The sequence below is a fragment of the Marmota marmota genome, unplaced genomic scaffold (genome assembly GCF_001458135.2).
Source record: "Marmota marmota marmota unplaced genomic scaffold, marMar, whole genome shotgun sequence".
Lineage (NCBI taxonomy): Eukaryota > Metazoa > Chordata > Mammalia > Rodentia > Sciuridae > Marmota > Marmota marmota.
The window spans coordinates 27,811,440-27,830,685 of record NW_026000108.1 but is presented as its reverse complement, the minus strand read 5'-3'; the positions used below and the strand labels follow the sequence as shown (position 1 = coordinate 27,830,685).

General features: G+C 35.4%; 1 protein-coding gene across 1 annotated transcript in view; it reads left to right on the top strand.

Moving 5' to 3' along the window:
* Positions 1-11,554, top strand: part of Arap2 (ArfGAP with RhoGAP domain, ankyrin repeat and PH domain 2) — a 188,153-nt gene extending 176,599 nt beyond the window's left edge. Inside the window, exons 31-32 of the mRNA XM_048784042.1 lie at positions 3,060-3,194; positions 7,863-11,554. Coding sequence (XP_048639999.1) covers positions 3,060-3,194; positions 7,863-8,246 — 519 coding nt within the window. The 3' untranslated portion in view covers positions 8,247-11,554. The remainder of the gene's footprint in view (positions 1-3,059; positions 3,195-7,862) is intronic.
* Positions 11,555-19,246: the final 7,692 nt, after the last annotated feature.

The following is a 19,246-nucleotide window of genomic DNA, read 5'->3' as shown; positions in this document are numbered from 1 at the left end:
GCAATGGAAGATATAAGGAACAAGGAACGCAGAGACAGATCATATTTAGTAGTCCCTGTTTTAAAAGTATCAGAGATGTATGGTGAAATTAAGAGTTCGGTTTGGGTCACATGAAATCTGAGATACCTTTAGATACACAAATGGAAATGCAACTTGGGTCAAAAACTCTCAGGCGAAAGTTTGGGGCTGAAATGTAAATTTGTGATTGTAGAGAAAGCTGTGGGATTGGATGAGGTAACAGAGCGGAGGGGCAGAAAGATGGAGAGCGCATGGAACATTGTGAACTTCCAAAGTAAAGCAGGCTAGATAAAAACAAAGGAAATAAGGAGGGGTGAGAGGAAGAAAAGCAGGTACTAGATACAAAAAGTCTGACAGGTAATTTGCTGTGGAGATCATGATGTTGTGACCAGGTAGGAAGAAGAGGTCAAGGTAGGACTGGGGGGTTTCCGTTTGTCTTTAAGATAGGAGACTATCTATTTAATATATATGCTGATGGAGGAAATCCAGTGATTGAAAAATAAGCTGACAGAGGAGGAAAGATATTTGAAACCATGAGAGGCCCTGGACAGACGTGAAGCACTGTGGTCAAGTGCACGTTTGTTCATCAGAGCCTAAAAATCATTACTCAACAGTGTGGCACATTTGTTCTCAAATTATTGACTACACATTCTGGTCTACTGAGCAATTATAGATAGGACTGGAACAAGGCTACTCAAAATCAGAGCAAATGAGCAAATGTTAAATTACAAGGAAGAAGTTACGGATGCAGGGAGATCAGTACATTTTGTGGTGGCAATATTATATTCTTAAGTGATTCTCATAACTTTTAAAATGAAATCAGCAAGTACATAATTTGTATGGCAGGCAAAGCTATTAGGAAGGTGGAGAAAAGTGGGGAAATAATCTGTATAGAGTGTGCAGAAACCAGTTGTCCTGCACCAGAACTCCAAGATACTTTCTAGCTGCTTTCTGGAAATTTAAGGCTAGATTTAAAGGGAGATAAAGCTACAGAATAATCTTCTATTTTTTCTCCATCAACTAGAAGACACCCAGAAATTAGAATTATGTTTAGGTTTGGGGCTTTGCAAAATAAAGTATTATAGAATTAAGCATGAGGCTTAAAGATAATTTATAAGGAAAAGAGAGTTTACTAATTCACCATGAAATCTGAGTCAAGCTATGAAGGAAACAGGAAAAAAACATGGAAGAAGAATGTTGGTGAATGGATTAGGAGTCTCAATGAGTCAAAAAAAAATATTTACAGTGAATGAAACAAAGCTGAAAAGATGGGGAGGTCAAGTTAGAAAGTGAGAGGCAGAAGTGGAGTATGATCAGTATAACAGTGAGAGTATGATCCTCAAGTGTATAATCCCTGTTGCATGACTTTTGAAGTCACCAATAGCTATAAATGTTGAATAAGAACATGTCACTCTGACCTAGGGATTTCTGCTTTCCCCAAATCATCATTTAGCATACATGTTATATATCAGCAATTTGAAAAGTCACCTAAATTCCTTCTCTAATAGATTTCTCATAGTTTGACATGTTGAGAACAACCTCATTACATAATATCAAAGTTAATTTTACAATGTTTGGGACCATGACATAAAAACAATCCCAGTGGCAGTCTGAGGCACAAGGATTGCAAGTTCAAAACCAGCCTCAGCAACTTATGCCCTAAACAACTTAGAAAGGCCCTGTCTCAAAATCAAGAATAAAATTGGGCTGGGGATGTGACTTGGTGGTTATGTGCCCCTAGGTTCAATCCCTGGTACCAAAAATAAATTTAAAAATAATAATTAATAACAACATGAAGTGTATACCTTTTTTCTGATTGAAATACCGTACCATCTGCCATTACAGGTTTGCTGAATCAAGGTAATTACTTCTCTAATATTCAAAGGTATATCTTATACATAAACACTAAGTTTAATAACAATAGAACTTAACACTGTAGAGTAATTGAAGATTAGATGAAATGGTACGTGTATATTGATAGGCACAAAATCTACCAAGTAAGCCCATCAATGTAAATTAGCTATTTTAAAGGGTACACCGTATGTATTTGTAGAAATGAATTCTTTGTTATAAAACAATGCATTAAAATGCTAACTGCAACATAAGAACAAGAACTTTAACAAATGATGAAAACAAAGAGGAGGCATTTTGCTATATAGTTCACCAAATGTTTTTTATTTCACCAAAGCATCTTAAACTTCTCATTTTGTAGTTGGTATTCTGTATTTTTTTCCATAGTTGTCTGAAAAATCAATTTGCTTTTCCCAATTTTTAAAAAGTTAATCTACCCTGAGGAGTAGAAAAATTCTTTAAAGATTTTTCTTTTATATGTATATCTCAAGGATTAATCATTCAGAAGCTTATATTTTTACCTGTGGACATTTATCCCCTATTGCAAAATTAACTTTTCTCCAGTCATATCTATAACTGTTTAGTGGGCTAGAATGTATAGTCAATAATTTGAGAACAAATGTGCCACACTCTCTGTTGTACAGCTATTTTCAGTATAAATGTCTGTGTAAACAGGTAACATTTCTTCAAAATTCAATTAGATAAAAAAGTAACATTTTTCAAAAGGTCATAAAATAAGGGTAATTTCTCAGATATCCACGCCTTAGGTTGATTCGGGGATGTAAAAATCAAATTGTTTTTACATTAAGATCACCTTTGGTGTTAGGGAGAAAATAAATGTATAGCTACTTTTATTACAGGATCTGGAAATATAGACAAGTGTATTATTTTTCTATTACAAAGAGATTTGCCAGTTTTCTCAAATATTTTCCCCCATTTGGCTTGGTAAGTAGAACGGAAGGCATGAATTTGAAACTTAGAAATTAAACTGAGACCTCAAAGCTCAGTTCACTTAAGAGTTTCAGGTCCTCGAGCCATGTCGCTGCCAGAGTCAACATCATAATTACCAGTGGCATTCTCATGGAGGGCAGATCGCTTGATTTGGGTGTACAGAAAAGGAGCCAAGTCACTAACACGGGGTACTGCATGACAAAACCACACACCAACAGCGTGAACTCGTGTTTCCACAGCATGAAGATGACATATGGCCGCCAGCTGGAAAGGAACGGAAACGGTCAATAACCAAAAATCCCAAAATTGGAGGTTTACCTCTGATTCCGATTCAGCAAGAGGCAAATGCAACCCAAGCCCAGAGAAGCTTTGAGGTGGGTCGGGATTTGGGTTGTCTTCTATTAGCCTAATGGATTTTTCTGTCTTTTAATGTGACTAAGCAGGTTAAATATTTCCTTGACCTCAAAAGCACAGTAATAATCACTTCAAAAAACAGAATAACAACCATATACACGAAGAAAACATCATGAATAACTGTGCTAGTCATGTTTATGTCACTGACCACCCAGTTATGTATGTACAATGCCACTTATTACTTTTATCTCTAAGTAGCCAAGCAATTTAAATATTTGCATAGAAATTCTGATGATAAAATAACTGTCTGAATTTGGACTTAAAAACTTAGTTATAAAACCCTTAGAGTGAGACCATGGCAGAAAATGTCCAGAGCTTGGTAACTAGATTTACTAGTGACATAACCAAGTTCCAGGGGTTTGAGAACCCATGGGGTGTCTTACCTAATTTAAGGAACTACAAGATGACCCCTGAGCATCAATAAAGAAAGACTTGGCATTTTTCATGAAGGCTGCTATTTGTTTTCTTTTTCATCTGGAGAGATAGGAAAGTGCAAATAATGTCAGTCTTGACATGAAGTGTGGTTCTTCAGGGAAGAACATAGGCTCTTTATTTCCAAAATTCGTCAGCCACTTTGGGACTAATGCATGTCTTTGTACCTTAATCAAGTTCTTCAAAGCAAAGAGAAAAACATTTTATCTTTTTGAGCTTAAAATTGGGATTAAGCTATTTGAATCTCTTGCCCTCCAAACAGAAATCATCTTGGAAAGACTCAATGCACTTGAACCTAGTGATCAAGTTTTTTCAAAGTTTTCCCATGTACAAAAATGAACTTGAACATTTATCCCACTGTAATACTCCTTCTCTAAAAGACAAAGGTTTGTCCTTGGTTGCATTACTTGGTCCTGCTCCACTGATGGAAAGAATTAAGTTTCCGAAAAATTATGACCTTGTTCCTCTAAGTATATATATATATAAAAGAGAGAAAGAGAGAGAGAGAAGAGAAGGGAAGAAAGAATAATAAACCACACTGCAGAGCTAAAGGCTCCTTAAAAAAATCTAGAATCCTAATGTTTTAAGGGTCACATTCCATAGGAATCCAGGACAGAGGACACAGGTTGCACCAGTGGCACTAACGTAGGGAGTGCATATACCCTACAGGGACCCTAGCTTCTCCTGGCATTGCCTTAAGATCAGTTATGAAACAAAGCAAAAAAGAGATTTTTAGGGTGAAAAAATACATTGACATCCAGTGTTGGTGATGATTACACATGTTAATTTATTACATAATCCCAAATCCAGAATTTTAGAAATAATTTTCTAACATGCTTAAGATCAGGAAACTAACAAAACTATGAAAAAAATTGTTAAAAGTTCTTAAAACAGGGGGTGCGTGGCTCAGTGGTAGAGCACTTACCTAGCATGCATGAGGCTTCCATCCTCAGCGCCACATAAAAATAAAATAAAAATATTGTGTCCGTCTAAAATTAAAAAATATTTTTAAAAGTTCTTAAAACAATTCCATGCAATAGTAATTGCTGGAAAAGTTTCTGAATCATAGTAAACTAAACTTTTTTGTAAATTTAGTAATTATGGTGTTTTGTTGATTTGACAAATTTAGCAGATATTTTAAAAATTCTCTAGTGTTGGGAAAAGCACTGAAACTCACTTTAAAAGGCATTTAAACAACATTTAAAGAACAAAAATTTTTTCCTGTGAACCTTAAAAATGTTTATTATAGAAAGATTAGATTCATCCAAATATGTAAGAAAATATATTTATAAAATGACTAACCATTTTTGACATTTTGTTAAAAATAGAAAGTGACATAAAAGGACTAATATATTCATCAGAAAAAAATATATACCAAGGGATATACAGAGGGAGAATTATTTTTCAATAAAAGCTGTTGGCAGGTTAATACATTGGTTGACTTGGATTGCCTGAGGTTTTTTGGAGAGGTGTATGATAGTACCTCATTCAGGCCTGGAGGGCTTCCTGGAAGTAGTGATTTCTAAAATTAATTATGTCAGTGAGCAGAGAGCCAGGTGAAAAGTGGGGGTGAGGCTGGGGATGTGGCTCAAGCGGTAGCGCGCTCACCTGGCATGCGTGCGGCCCGGGTTCGATCCTCAACACCACATACAAACAAAGATGTTGTGTCCACCGAAAACTAAAATAAATAAATAAATATTAAAAAAAAAAAAAAAGAAAAGTGGGGGTGAGTAAATTATTGGCAAAGAAATCACCCATAGAGGGGCAAACAGTGTCCAAGAGTAAACATTAGAAACTCCCTGTGGCACTATAGCTTTGTGTTCTCTGTTTATCTGGAAGCATGTGAAGGTAATTAAAGTCCCTACTCTCTAAGGTAGCTGTGATAATTAAATAATAGTATGCATGAGAGTTTATTAGAATAGCACCTGGCATATGGTTATCATATGTTGATACAAGAAAATAAGAACTTGGAAGACAGTGTGGGATAGGTTTCAAAATTGCCATTTATAGCTGGGCACAGGGGTGTGGTCTTCTAGTCTTGGTGACTCAGGAGGCTGAGGCAGGAGAAGTGCTTTACTCCAAGAGTTATACTGCCCCCTGTCAAAAAGGTCACTCCTTTTTAAAATTATATCAGTAAAACAAAAATAATGAACCAGTAAGCATGCTACAGTGAAACAGAGATAAGTCATCTAGAATTCCATCCATCCCTTTCTCCTACATTACCTTCCTGGTCTTCCTGGAGGATTTTGATGTGCTAAAAAGAAACACATCAATCAGGCCAGCCAGGGATCACATTCCAAACTCCCACTTATGTGACTTTGGGCCAGTTGTTTCTTCTTTGAATTTCTATTTCTGCATCTTAAAATGTAGATCATATACTTTAAACTGCAAATAGTCATATAAAACTTAAAGCATCGGGAACTTAGTGATATGATTATATGTTTTATAACATGGCTATTAAATATTTATATCATGAATATTATTACTGCAGGTTTAGTAATAAAAGTCATTTAAAAGAGTTCATACTGGTAATTTGTATATGCTGGCCATATTTCTTTTTGGTATCATAGGACACCCGTAACCATGCATCTCTGACTTTAGTGGATTTAATATATGAGTGCCTCAACTAAAACCCTGTGAGTGATTTGCTCTGAGAATCCATTCACTGCCCAGAGCTCTGGCTTTGACAGTAGACACTGCTCTCTGCAGCTGGGGGAGAGAGGCTCCATTTCTCTCAACGCTGTGTGACACAGGCTCCTACTGCCTGGAGCAAGCCACCTGGTGTTTACCTACTTGTACATCTTATCTGTCCCTTTTTAAATTATAAATATCTTATCTTCTAAGGACAGCGTGCACATAAATACTGCCCTTCATTCCTCAATACCTGTGCCCTTGGTTTTCTGGCCTTACAACATGCACATCCGTCTAGCACAACAGAGTCTGATTCATGTAAAGCACTCATAGTTTTCTCTACTCTCAACTCTCTCATCCTCTGACTCTGAACAGGTCACTCCCACTGTATTTCCAGCAAAAGGTCATACATTGTTTAGGCTGATATTAAATTTTATAGTATACCTAATTTCAGCATTATATATGTTAATAATGCTTGTGCCCTACATTCTACATTTGAGGGAGTACCAGAGTATTTCTGATGGTGGATGAAAGACAATTGGAACTACTAATGTGATACACAAAACCATATCTTATACTTGATTGGCTTGTGGTCCCCTTTGAGAATCCAGAAACGTTCTATACACTAGGTATTGCACAGCCACAAGGTGCCCTGAATGCTAGTTTTAAAAGTCTACCTTTGTTCCATTGCAGTATACATCTTGTACTTGTATGACCTTGCAGTTTCCCAAATGAATGTGCTCTCTCATGCACTGATATAGAAGGATTTCTAAAAATGTACCTGGTGCAGTTGAACATGCCTGTAATCCCAGCATTCAGGAGGCTGAGACAGGAGGATCCCAATTTCAAAGCCAGCCTCAGCAACTTAGTGAGGCCCTAAGCAACTTAAGGAGACCCTATCTCAAAATAAAAAAATTTAAAAAGGGGGATGCTGCGGATGTGGCTCAATGATTAAGCATCCCTTGGTTCAATTCTCAGTACTGAAAAATCAATTAATTTATAAAAAACATACCTGGGGTATTCTAATAGTCATTATATGGGGGAAAGGGTTTTACTAGTCAAGGAAAATAAAATAAGGGAAAAAAGCAAATCTAATTTCTCTGCCACAAAATTTCTTAAAATCTTTAATATGCTATTATGTATTGTGAATCTCGAAGAGGGGGCTGCAGTGCAGAGCACCTCTGGCTCACATGACCAAAAAGAACACTTTTCCCCTTGGACCCACAAGTACCATACTCTGTGGACTAAGGGTGCATGCACAGGCCATGAGCAGAAATGAGTTGGAAGAGGCCAGTTTGAAATGAGAATCAATTTAGATAGCTAGCCTGTTATCTTTGAGATGATATGTTAAATCCATGTTAAAATGAATTTCCACACTCTATATTTGATTTTGTAGCTCCAAGATGAGTATATAAATTCAGATACGCCATTTGTGTCAAAGTAAAATTAGACCTACATCCTAGAAATAAGCTCTTATATAGAAAGCATCAACTGCTATGTGGAACATATTTCTTAAACATCAGTCATGCCAAATCTTTCTTTCCTATGGGACATTTTATTTTTAGAGTGCAAAAGCAGAACTTGAAAGGCTGCGGCTCAGTGAAAAGCGTGACAGAGAGTTCATGGACCCTAGCTTGAAGGACAGAGCCTCCATCGTGGCCCAGTGCCTCGAGCACAAGGAGGATAAACTTCGAAATCGCACCAGAAAACACCGGAGTTTCAACTGCCTGGAGGACACGGAGTCCGAGGTTCCGCGTGGGCACCAGAAAGGCCACAAAGGCCTAAAGACACTGGGGAAGGCCGACGATAGGAATAGCAAAGCTGCTTTGGACACCGATCATAAATTGCCATCAAAGGTCATTGAAGAACTTAGTGTGGTTCTACAGCGGTCAAGAACCCTTCCTAAAGAGTTACAGGGTGAACAGATTTTGCAGAAAGAAATTAAATGAATTGTCTAACAAATTATTTTTTTTAAATATTGTATACAGTGTTTGTGTCTAAATCAGAAACCAAATTATAATTCCTGAAAGTTTGTCTATGGCAAGTTTGTCTCTATTTAAAAAATCTGTGTAGGTATACTCAGACATTAAAAGAGTATTTTAAAATATGTATATATGTGATGAAGTGTAAGATTAATCTTATTTTGGTCTGAACAAAGCTTGTAAAGTTCAATTGTATTAACCTGTGTAAGAAGGCGCTGGGTTACTTTAAATGGTCAACCCTTTTAAGTAGTTATCTAAGTGGAATAATTTATGAGCAGAAATCTCAAACTGTACTGTATTGTATAAAATGTGTGTTTAAATGAAGTCTATGAAACTATCTGTAACATATCTTGCACTTTGAGAAACCTTGTATATTGTTACCATATGCTTTTAGGTTTACATAGGGTCTGCCTTAAGGTAGCAAATTGAAAAGGGGAAGAATTCATTTTCATGACTGACTAACAAACAGCACTGGGCTTATTTTAAAAAAGAGACAAGAACTTAACAACCAAAGGGGTAGCCTAAGATTTATACTAGTTCACTAAGGACCAGACCTTGGTAAGGAGAAATTGCTTGTTATGAAGAAAAGCTCAGTGTCTAAATATTTTCCCAGAGCTAATATTCTCAGCCAGCTGAAGTGATTAATGGTGGTGTTATTTATGGTGTTAGTGAACCAGCCACAGCATACATTCACTACACTCGAGTTGTTTGTCAGTGGCTGCTAAGAGGAGACTTAACACTGCAGTGGAGGGAGTACGTTGATAGGCCTGGCAGGGATGTCATTTGCCCTGTTGCTGTAGGCAAGCAATATTTTAGGGTTCCTAACTGTATTTTTGGTACGAACAAAATTCACCCTGACGGGATCTTTTTGCTGCTGTTGTCTGATTTTCTGTTACTTTCTGAGATTGTAATATCTTTCTCTGCATTGTCAGAATAAACTGGAAGTGTACAATACATAGCCAGTTTGAGGAAGGGGGAATAGTTTAACTTGACTACATGTTTGCAGTACTTGACTACCAGTTCACATTCCATCAGTCTGTCTGTATTTTTTTCCCCCTTTTAATAAAACAGTGGTCTTCTTCTTGTGCCAGTGAAACTGACAAAGCTCTTGGTTTTTGTTTTCACATAAAGATTAGGCACAAAATTGGGGATTTTCCTAAGATAATACTATCTTATAGTTCTTACGGGCAGTTCATTAGTTTCTTTCAAGTTATATTAGGATTGATGAGGTTTTATAAAAATTTATTTATAGAGCTATGCTTTATTCTTAGTAATTCTTCTTTTTTCTTGTATTTTTTTTTTTGGTGGGGGGGGGGGCGGTGTTCCTATCTGAATTTGTGTACACAGACCCATTTTCAGTTACTCCATGTAGAACAATAATGTGCTCTTAAATGCTGTGACTGTCTTCACTGTAAAATACCACTTATATTTGCTGGGGATAGAGTAGTTAACCATGGCCAGATGGTATTTATTCTTTAAATCCAAATAAATTGGAATTTTTTTTTAAAAAAAAGTAAATAAAACTGCAGGGCAGTTTATAGATAGGTGGCACTATTGGGGAGCCGTCCTTTAACTAAATCGTGATTTAGAAAGAAAAAGTAATTTTAAATAAACTATTATTTCTAATAAATAATATATTACATGACATAAAGAGGCATGTGGAAATTAATATATTTGACAGTAATGAGCAATGGGAAAGTGTCTGGAGTATTTACCTGCCTTATCTGAATATTTCTTGAAATTTGAACTTAAAAGTCTAATGACTTCAGTTTTTCCTCCTTTCCTGAACTGTTGTCTTTGGTTTTTCAAGTGTGAGAGAAAATGGCAACATCTCATTTATTTTGAGTAAAAAATGAAAATTGATTTACAGGTCCCCTTGAATGTGACTGGTCTTTCTCCAATATTTTTAAAATTTAAAGGTCATTGCAAAATAAATCAAATGGATTATCTGGTCTTTTTTTCCTTTTTAAAAAAATTAATTTATATTTCAAGCTGTTTCTACCATTTTCCCGAACATCAACGTGAATATTGCTTTATTTTAAATTAAGCCTATATAACACAAACAGAAGGCACTCTGTATCCTGTAAGTTAATTATTAGCCATGATTCTTAAGTACTTGATTTCTAAATAGATCTTTACCTGATGATTCATCAGAATGGCATGAAGAACTCAAAAACAAGCCAAAGGGATTGAAGCAAAAAAAAATATATGGCTTATGCTGATTTTCCTGGCTCATATGAAAAATTTTAATTATTAAATACGCACGAAGTGTGTATTGCAAAAGGAAATATTTTTGAAAATGCATCAGATTTATTCAGACAGGTTGTAGTCTGCTTTTTCAAGTTGATAATCACTCCATGGAGAAGATTATTGAAACTTGTACTATCTTATCAAAATTTGCATCAAGATTTGTATGTTGTCACTCACTCAAACTTCACTCAACATAAGACAGAATTAGGTTTAAAATGTGAACGTTTTTTTCTGTTACATGAGCAATTATCACATTTATATTTAATCATCAGGAGACAACACAAAAAGAATCTTACGGGTTACTAAAGTTCGTCTTTTTAAAGACTTTTTATTCTAATTTGTTATGTATGACAGCAGAATGCTGTCATATTACATCTATAGAGGCAAATTTTCATCTCTCTGGTTGTACACAAAGTTAGAGTATCACACTGTTTGTGTCTTCATACATTAAGGCATAGAATTTTTTTCTTTCAAGAATTTTTGTTTAAATGGTTCTAAGTTGTATTGCATATTATCTGCCATGGCTTCTATATGTTGAATGTAAAATTTTTAATAATTTAGGTATCTACAAATTTAAAAATTTTCTCAATTATATGAGTAATTCAGAGCCCCAACATTATTTTTTAAGTGGAAGTGATTATGCAGTAATGATATTATGCCAGATTATAGGCTGAATTATCTTCCCCCAAAATTCATATATTGAAGCCCTAACTTGCAGTACCTCATAATGCAACTGTATTTCGTGACAGGTCCTTTAAAGAGGGACTGAGTTTAAATGAGGTCATTAATGTGTGCCCTAGTTCATTTTGACTGGTGTCATAAGAAGAGGATATTAGCACATAAAGAGACACAAAGGATGCACACCCAGCAAAGGAAGGATCATGGAGGACATTCAAGAAGGTGGCCAATTGCAAGCCAAGGAGCAAGGAGAGAAGCCTTCAAAGGAACAATTCCTGCTGACACCTTCATCTTGGACTTCTCACCTCCAGAACAATGAGAGAATAAATTTCTGTTGTTTAATCTTCCCAGTCTGTGATGTTTCATTATGGCAGCCCTAGAAAACCAACACAACACATTTTTGTGTTCATCTGTTGATACTGACATCTGAGGATCAGAATACTCCCTGCCATCTGAAAGCATTAGTCCTTGTACACTTGTTGTCCTAAGTCTCAGAATACCTTTGTATGTCAGTTACAGTTATAATGATAAATGGAGGATACAAAACACATGATGACGTGTGACTGCTTAGAGGTCTTGTAGATAGTTAACTTGAACACTTTTAAAATAATATAGCCTGACCAACCCCAAATTGTAGTGCAGCAAAAGTTACAGTTGGGAGCTGCTTTCCAAAATTCAAGTTGTCCGATACCAGGAACCCCTATTCCAGCTCAGTAAAGATGTTTAACCCTGTATACCATCTGAGAAAGAATATGGTCAATCCATTTAAAGAACAACCAAGGACATGTTTAATCAAACAACTGAGCAATGAAATAGACCAAAGAGGCAAAAAGTCAATTCATTCATCCAGGTGAACCAAAACATGATCCTGCAGTCTACAGCAGACAGGCTATTACCTTCATCAAATAAAAGTGACAGTCGTGACAATCACCCTCTCACTGGAGAACATCTCATCTGCCTTTCCAGCTATTGCTTCATTTGTCTGCTTCACTTTCTTTTTCCCCCCTCCCATTCTCTCTTGGAACCTCTTCATTAAGCCTTTTCTTTCTTTACCCTAATTGTTCTTGGCAAGGGCAGAGCAACCTTATTGTCAACCTAAATGGACATTGTGGACATGTCATTGTGTTTGATAGGCCATTGTGCGTGTTAACGGTTCATAGTTAGTCACCCCTCTTTTGTGTGATGTCTCCTAGTATTCCTCTCCTGGACACTATTGTAATGGCTTTCCTCCTTCCTCACCAGTCACTCTAATTAGATCTTCTTCTAGAAAGCATAACTCCTTAAGGACTCCATCTGGTCTCCTAGCTGTGAATGCAGTGCATCTTCCTACCATCCTGTTTTTCAATCTGTTTGAGAGGTTTCTGTCCATGGTAACTTGTCTTCACTGTTTTGGGGCCTGTGATGAGGCCGAAATTTATGTTGGGAAGCACATGGTAGAGCAAGTCTGCTCACTTTATGGCAACTGGGAAACAAAGAGAAGAAAGGGGAAGGGTCCAGATATCCCCAGTGACCTAGTTTTCCTTCTATGAGGATCCCCCTTCCTGAAGGTGTCACCCTCTCTATATCATCATTGTCTGGGGACTAAGACTTCAACACTTCACACTGGGAAATGTTCAGGATTCAACCATAGCACAAACCCATTGATCACCAGGCTGATTCACCTATCTACCTAGGTTTCCCACTGGCATCTCCTACATACCGTGTCTAAAGCTCTTTATCTGCACCTTAGCCTTTCCATTTCATCCTTTCTTGTTCCTTTTCAAGGGCTTGGACACAGATTTTTGAGCAATATTTAGTTAATGAGGGGGCAGAGCTGGCACTTGAACTCATGCAGTCTAGATTAAGTGTGGACTTAAAAGTGTTCTAATGTCAAAGCGTACACAGGGTAGAGGTGAATGTGATGATTTGTATTAAAACAGATCAAGGGTGTGTCTTTTAATTTCTAAAGTACCTGCTAAAAGAACATGTGATACTTGTCTTTATAGATCTTTATTAGTAATCCAAAAGATCAAGCTGATACCAATGAAGTGATAGATATAAGGCCAAATACATCCGGAACTGCATAAAATGCAGAATAAAGAATTTCAAAATTAAAAGCATACAACAAAACCTGTATTCAACTTTCCATAGACTCATGTTAACTGTAAAGAAGGTGTTGAAAATAAGAGCTTGAAGAAAATATGAATATAAAGAAAGCTGGTGTCCCAAAACAGGAAGCATTACTTCAAATAAAGGTAAACATTTCTTATACAAAAGAGGTTTTTCTTCCAGGGACAAGCTCTTTATATTTCCAACTCAAATTTTAAGCTACAAGGTTGATGCTGTAAGGTTCTAGAAAGCGCTGACGACAGCCTAAATAACTCTGGGTACGCCTCTGCCTGTCCAGTGTCTCACTCCACACATCCTACGAATGATGACCCTGATGGAAGGATTTTTATATTCATATTGAAAATAGTGCAGAACTTATTAAAAGTAACATTCTTAAGTAAATTTGTATTAATCCTATTTCTTAATCATTTTCTGTACAGTTGCTCAGTTACCTAATAATAATAGTGACAATCCTTCAATGAAATATAGTTCTTTGACAGATGAACTTAGCCTTTGCTACCAAGTAGTTTATCAGGCTTGTTCTGTCACATGGATATGATTCTAACTATGCACCAACTCATGTCTCTCTCTCAAATAAAATGGTGAAATTAATTTATAATAGTACCTGAAAGAGAAGGTTTAATCAGTCATTTCCCCACTCAATAGGGTTGCCAAGTTGAATAAGGAAATTAGACTTTTAATATTTTAGAGCAAATTAGAAATCACACATTTAACATGATAAATCATATTCCTAGAAATGTGATGGTTCTTATAAGTAGGATTTTTGCAAAACATAATAACTTATTTTACTCCATCTCATGAGCAATGGTGTGTATTCATATGGCAAGGAACAATGTGTACATGTTCCAGATCAATCAGAACTTTTCCAAGATTTTATAATCATATTGCAAAATTACCAGGACTGAAGTATAGGCATGTAGTTAGGTAGAGATGAGCAGGAATATGAGGCCTTGGCCAGTAATTGACTCAGATGTTCCTGTCTCCTGCCATATTCTGGAAAGAAGTTTGATGCTGTCTCCTGTAGATTCACAAATATATTATGTTCACAAAGTTATGCATGTGACCACGAGCAGCTCTGAGGATCAGTTGACTGTTAAATGACCTTCCACCAATGGCGTCAGTCCAGAAAGGGCAAAATAACCCAAATATGCAGTTGCATGCCTCAGATTCCACACAGCGAAGGATTGTGACTTCCCCCAAATGTGCAGCAGCTCCACGCACCATAGAGCCCAAAGAGGCATGGCTACCTGCCACACCAGGTTTCATACCATTGCAGGTTGCCATCCCCTCTCCTAACAGAACACAGAAAGTGTTGGGCACATTTTGGACCTTAGCAGATCTTCCTACCCAGCTCACTTTCCCTCCCTTTTCTGCACCTGGCAATAAATGTGCTCTAATTACCATCTCTGCCTTGCCGTCCTTCTGTTTCTGAACCAGAGTAATTAACCTGATCTTAGGCATTACACCCAAAGTGCAGGAATTAGCCCACGGTGGACTATCAACCTCGGCATCAGATCCTTCTTTATGAGGTTTTACTGAAATGACTGAACCTCATTCAGTGACATGTCATAACTATGTCTACAGAGGAATTCAAAAGCTTTAAAGAATCTTAAAAGCATTCATTCAACCAATAACATTGAAATATTATAAGAGTTTAAATGATTTCTGTGAGTTGACTGTTCAAATGACAATAAACACTGGGTGTAATTGCATATATTAAAAGATATAATCTGCAATCAGTTAAAGTCATTAAAGTTTAATTGTAAATTTCTAGCAATGCACATTTTAAATCTGCAAAATAAACTCCTGCACCAATCATTACAAAAGGTCTTACTAGTAGCCTATAGGCCCTAGGGGATTTCCTGTTATGCCCCAGGACAAAGTGGCAAATATTGCTTCTGTGACTACATATATGTGACCAGTAATAAACCTGACACCTAGTGAAATTTATTTGCATAATTTTGATAAGTGTTTATGTGGCAATGGAGTAATATTTATTGTTTAATGTTATTTTTTGTATTCTTTTGTTTTTCTCTTTTTTTTTTCTTTTTTCCCTTTGTTAGTTACATTTAAAAGGAAAAATGGAGAAATTTCATTTATTCTATAAAGCCATCATCTTATACTGGAAATACAAATCTATTCTCTTTTAATTTGGATTAATATACATTTTACAGCTTGATTTTTTGAAGATGCATATTTTTATAAATTTCCCATCTTACTTACCCAGTGGATTAAAGTATAATTTCCTTTTACAAGCAATACTGAAAAAAAGTACAAGCTTACTTTTCAGAAATTCTGTAAGTTTTTCTACTTACCAATTATAGTAGAAAGAATTATTCTGAAATAAAATTGCTTACTTTTTCAATTTTAAAATAGTTGAGCAAAGACTGATTAGCAAATGCCAATGGTTTACATTCATAAAGTCTTTCTTAAGCCACTCCTTGGATCAGTCTAAGAACTTTGGGACAAAAAAGGTTGAGCCAATTGCAGATGAGTAATCCAAATTCTGATATGATGTTCCTGAGGATGAAAACCCCCTTGTCAAGTTAGTGTCTTGTACATTTCAATGGTTATAGTGATGCCTTTTAATGGTTATAATGATGTATTAAGCATTTATAATGTGCAAGCGTTTATAACTTGCCTAACTTGCAAGATTTTTTAAAAGGATAAACAAGGTAGTGTATTTAATACATGTTGCACTCTACTAGTCACGTGTCCTGAACACTTAGTGTATGCTAGTTCCCTTCCCATCCATTTGGCGGTGGTGGTTGTTGTTGTTCATTTATCCTTTCATTCCATTTTTTAATTTTTTTTTTTTAGTTGTCAGTGGACTTTATTTATTTATATGTGGTGCTGAGAATTCAACCCAGTGCCTCACACATGCTAGGCAAGCGCTCTACCACTGATCCACAGCCCCAGCCCCTTTTCATTCCATTTAAAAAGTGTTTATTCTGTATCTGTTTTCTAGCTGATGTCAATCTAGTTGGCAGTCTCATAATTGAACCTAAATTTGTAAGATTTTCAACTAACTGAAGAACAAGATAGATGACCATTTTACAATCGCAATGCAAATAGCTTGCCTGCACTCAGAGATTTGATTGGAAGTTGCCTAATTCAGTCTCCCTTTAAACAAATTTTTACTTTAAAAACTTTTCAATTTTTACACAGTCATTTGAAAGGTACATAAATATTTTATGAGAATAATTTGAAACATATTTCTTTTAATGAGGAAGACATCACTGTTAATGTCTTTGGAAATGAGATCCCCAGGAATAGAATATACAAATAACTCCTTTTTACTTAGGAGATGATCCCTTTTAGCAAAGTGCAACATCAGGTGGAAACTATGACAAGAACTGTTCTCTTGGATGGGGGTGGAGATAAACTGAGCAGAAGATGAAGTAACTTTTTGGAATGGATGGTAATGTTCTATATTTTGATTGAAGTTTATGCTACACAAGAGTATGCATTTATTGAAAGTAAAGGAATATACACTTAAGATATGTGCATTTTGCATTTTATAGAAATTTTATATAAAACTGTATGCTAAAGTATTCAGGTGAAGTTGTTGAATGTTCGTAAAGTATTCAGGTGAATACTTTAGTATATATTGTTGAATCTTCGTAATGTACCTTAAATAAGTAGAAATATGATGAATTTATGGATAGATAGATAAAGAGAGGGATAGAGGGAAAGAGGTGATTGAACAAGCATACTAAACAATAATCATAGGGTCTAGATAGTGGATTTTGAGGTGGTCTCTAACATATTCTTCCAGTTTTGCATGCTCAAATGTTTACAGAATAAAATGTTGGGAAGAAAAGAATGTAGTACTAAGTATGCATATAATTTATTCACTAGCATTTTTATGTCAGAAATATTCATGACTGAATTAAATTGTATTTAATTTCAAAGCTGCCTTTTATATGTACCCAGTGTTCATAATAGTGAAAGCTGTTTCCTGTATGTGTTCTTTTCAGAATTCAATTAACATTGATTTGTCCACTGCTGTAGATTATAGTAATGCTAACAATCTAGAATAAATTAGTATTTGTTCTTTATGGATAAGTTCAATAACTTGCTTCTTTCATTCCTACTTCCTTTCCAAAGTATTCTAATTAAAAGCTATTAATGTTTGCTTCCTGGCAATTTTATTTTTATATTCATATTCAAATTACTGCATTACTGATATGTATATTTTTCCTAATAAATGTCAGATTTTATTGTTAGCTATTTCTATTTAAGAGTTTAATGACTCTACTTGGGGGTTCGATGTTTAACTTCAAAAATTTTTTGAAGTTTATAAATTTAACATGCCCTAGTTTTCAAATATGAAGTATTCTAATTGCAAGCCCCAGGGCAGTGGTCCAGAAAATGGTTAGAGTCATTGAAGGTGTGAGAAGTGTGTACAAGAAATGTTATCGGAATTTATTTTTCTTTCAAAAAGCTTTATTAGTATTTAATATGTATATTGACCTGGACACTGTCTCTTAATTTTTGTCAGTCACATATCTCAGAGTTCTTGCACGTCCTGAAGTAAGAATGAAATGTGAAAGTTAGCAATTGAGCTCATTGTGTTATATACACTTGACCAGTTGAGGGTTAAAAATATTTACTAGTTTTAACATTAACTTTTGAAAAAGGATACTTAATTTAGATTGATTGATAACTACTGTGAATCTATAAGAGAACAAGAAAATTATAAAACCAATTTACCTTCTGATCACAAAATTGGAAGCTTCACAGACTTGTTATCTAAAAAATGATGTTCTGAAGTGATCTGATCAAAAGTCTACCTAAAAGTAGTCATCAAGAAGCTATTTGAAGTTTTATCCATCACCATTAATGATGAACATGGTCCAAAGAAATTTTTCATCTTATGAAATTAACTAATGATAATATGAAATTTTCAGTCATCAGCAAGAGATATTTTTAAACATGGAGAAATGGAAACAAATCTCTCCTTTAAAAAGGGTTTTAAAAGGTTATTAATAACATTTCACTTTACAAAATTTTAGCCAAATAGTGTTTGGAAATTATTTTTGAGTGAGAGGCATAAAAATGGAAAATAATTGAACAAAGTCTTGTTTTTTTCTGAAGCAGAAAAAAACATAAATGGGTTTTTCTGGAAAATAAAAATAAGTTGCTAGATAATATGAACAAATAGGTACTTTGGGGAAGGTGCAGTATTCATTTCAGGGAAAGTTCCTAATTTTGTCCCAATTTATGATATTTTGCAGATGCCACTTTAGTATTAAAATATATGAAGAATTATTTTTATTTATGTGATTCTCCAAAAGAAGCACAGGGGAGAAAAAGAGATTTTCAATGACTTCTTGAATAAATCAATATTTTCCTGAAATACTTATTTAAATATAATGATTCATGGAGTAACTTCCTTCACAAGGATGAAGAGAGAATTCCAGGATAAGAGACTACCACACATGAAAGTCATCCTGTCATCTATTAGAGACCCACTTTGCAGTACAATATGCTGTTCTATGGTTGTGTGCTTCATCTGAGAATTTTCAAATTTTGTGAGATAAATCCAAAGAGCCAGTGAAAAAGTTACCCTAAACTAATTTTATACCACTTGCCTAACCTTAAAAGTAAAACATTACCAGGTTTGAGTTTCCACTGATAGAATTTTGACTTTCTGAATGAAACATACTACCTACACCCAAGCCTCAGACACTGTAAGCTAGAAATTAATGTGTTCAGAATACAAAACAGTTGGATAATTACATCATTGTGGTTGAAGTTATTAAGTAAGGCACTTTTAAAACAGAGCAACATCTTGTTGATATGTAGAATCAGGAGCTGGGGCTGTGTGTGGCTCAGTAGCAGAGCACTTGCCTAGCATGTGCGAGGCACTGGGTTCAATCCTCAGCACCACATAAAACTGAATAAATAAAATAAAGGCATAAAAA